Genomic DNA, 2,485 nt, shown 5'->3' with positions numbered 1-2,485 from the left:
GGTGACAAAATGCCAGGCTGACACAGGGGCCCACATCTGGATTCCCTGTTTTGTTTTTTTTTTGCCGGAGAGTTGGTCCGATCCTTCCAGATTAACAGGGTCCCCGGTCAAAGGTGGCTTTGGCGGCCCTTAAATCAGCACAAAGGTTGGTCTAAGAAGAGCATGACTGACTACACACACACATCCTCTCTCTGCAGAAATAAAGAAACAAAAGACTAATGTATCTTTTTTTAATTGTCATTTTACATCTCCCCAGTGCAGCCACGCCCCCCTTCGCCTCCATGCCCACTTCCACAGGCTGCAGGGGAGCCGGGAACAAAGCTGGGGGCTGGCACCCCCACCAGGCTGCCAGCCGGGGAGAACAAGTCACAATTACAAATTATCACAACAATTAGCGCCTGTACTTGGGAGATGGGCAAACGAGGAGGCCCAGCTCCTCATTGTCAACCGGTCTATTTGGCAGTGACCTTGCTCTGGAGGCGATGATATTCCTTCAGCCTGTAAACCAGATTCAAAACAAAGAAAAATGTAAATTAACAATAACAACATGCACTCGGTTCAATTAATTCAGGCCCAACCCCGGTGGGGGGGGGCGGGGGGCAGCTGCTTGTTAAGATGTGTGTGAAGTTGTCTTTTTTCTCCCACTCCTGCCCTGGCCCCTCCTGCCCTCCAATCAGATAATGTAATTAATTTATCTTTGGGGGAAAACATTGCTTGGCATTGTTGAAGACAAAGCATTTAACTGGCAATGGAAGAGATGAAGAGGCCATTATGAAAACCCGATGTGTTTGGAGCCACTGAAAAGGATTTATAGTCATAAAATACAGAGGGCGAGGGAGGCGGGGCGGCGGAGGTGATTGCGGGAGCTGAGAGCGCCCGGGAAGGTCAGGCTGGATTCAACGCCTCCCTCCATCTCGGCACCAGGGACAAGAGCCTGGCTTTGGGAGAAAATGGTGGCTCTGTGCCCAGCCCGAGAGAAGGAAGTCGGTGGCTAGGAACCCGGGGCTGGACCGACACACCTTCTGGACTCAGCTCGGTGACGTCCTAGCTGTGTGACTGCGGGCAGGTTACTTAACCACTCTGGGCCTGTTTCTGGAGTTGCGACTTTGTGTAAGAATTAACTGAGACTAGTTAGGAGGGTGCCTGGGAGTGGTGACCGTTGGTAATAAATGACCCTGTTTGCCCTTGTGCACATGCCTCCTCCCCCACACCCCTGGGGCGGAGCACATGGTACCAGTTGCTGTGCTCGTCCCACAGGCCAGGGTCTGGGCCGAGGACTTGATTTCTGAGGACTCCTACAAAACGCCTCGCCTGTGAGGTGGTGGCCATGGTCAATGAGGCCACATGCTTCCTGGTGGTTCTGGAAGGGGTCTGAGACCATACCGCAAAGCCAGGATTTGAACCCAGGCCTGAGTGTCTTCAGATGACACACGCCACAGGGATCCACGTGGCCCCGGGTAGTTTCCAGTTATACCTGAAGCTTGGGTCTGGTGACGTGTAGGCACCGGGTGCCTTCTGGTCTGGTGACTTTCTGAGGCTCCTTTCCAAACCTCTCTGTCATCTCCCTTCTAACCCACCCAGGCAAGGGGCTCCCAGTGGAGTCCTTCTTTCAGCTGGAGAGGGTGGGGGTGATGTCAGAGGCAACGGGCAGCCCCCAGAAACATGGAACCCAGGTACCCAGGGCCCTCTGTGGCTCTTGGCTGTGCCCAAAGCAGGCACTTGAAGATGCGGTAGCAGAGGGACGGGAAGGTGGGGCTTGCCTAGGGCAGGGCAGCTGTCAAGGGCAGCTGAGGTCCCATTAACGCCTGATGCCCACACCTGGGGGGGGGAGCGGGTGTCTGAGGACCCATCCGGGCCCAGAGCTGCTCACCTGAGGGAGTTGATATTGATGAAGCCGGTGGCATCAATTGGCTCATAGTCGCCCTGCACGTTCATGCTGCAAAGAGAGAATAGAAGCCTGTCCGCACGGCCCCAGACTTTGCTTCCCATGTCAGAGGATCTCTGGGCCCAGGCGCGGCTTGGGCTCCCAGATACCTAAGTATTTCTGCCGTGCTGGCCCAAACCTGGGCTTCTCACTGCATCTCTGTCCAATTCCAGAGCCCTACTGTGGGCCAGGGGCTGTGGCTGTGGCTGCCCAGCAGGGCACCTCATCCCTGCTCCATGGATGGGCAGGGAGGGTCCCAGCTCAGCCAGCCCCAGCCTGGTGCAACCCTCCCATGAACCAGAGAACTGGCCCAGCCAGCTCTGCCTTCAGGGCTGTGGTGGCGGGACTCCGCGAGGAGCCTCCCACGACAGCTGATGGCATCCCGTGGCCCGAAGGCCCGGGTGTGGACGTGGGTCAGCCTCGGATTTGTGGCGGCGCCTCTCAAGCTCTTGGTGCAGGGAGGCTGCCAGCAAGACCTTGTCTAATCCATCCACAAACCTGACGCCTGCCCCAGGCCAGCTGGCCACGAAAAGCACTTGGTCAAGCACTGCTGTTTCCAGT

The 2,485-nt window shown here is 56.5% G+C and overlaps 1 protein-coding gene across 2 annotated transcripts in view; it reads right to left on the bottom strand.

Annotated features, from left to right (window-relative positions):
- Window positions 1-216: 216 nt before the first annotated feature.
- Window positions 217-2,485, bottom strand: part of ASS1 (argininosuccinate synthase 1) — a 46,243-nt gene continuing 43,974 nt past the window's right edge. For both annotated transcript variants that reach the window (XM_077768391.1, XM_077768392.1), the window contains exons 14-15: window positions 1,871-1,936; window positions 217-498 (exon numbers count right to left, since the gene is read on the bottom strand). In XM_077768391.1, coding sequence (XP_077624517.1) covers window positions 453-498; window positions 1,871-1,936 — 112 coding nt within the window. In that variant the 3' untranslated portion in view covers window positions 217-452. The remainder of the gene's footprint in view (window positions 499-1,870; window positions 1,937-2,485) is intronic.

This window comes from Crocuta crocuta, unplaced genomic scaffold, assembly GCF_008692635.1.
Source record: "Crocuta crocuta isolate KB4526 unplaced genomic scaffold, BGI_CrCroc_1.0 scaffold35, whole genome shotgun sequence".
NCBI lineage: Eukaryota > Metazoa > Chordata > Mammalia > Carnivora > Hyaenidae > Crocuta > Crocuta crocuta.
The sequence above is the reverse complement of the archived record's forward strand: the minus strand, read 5'-3'. Positions and strand labels throughout refer to the sequence as shown.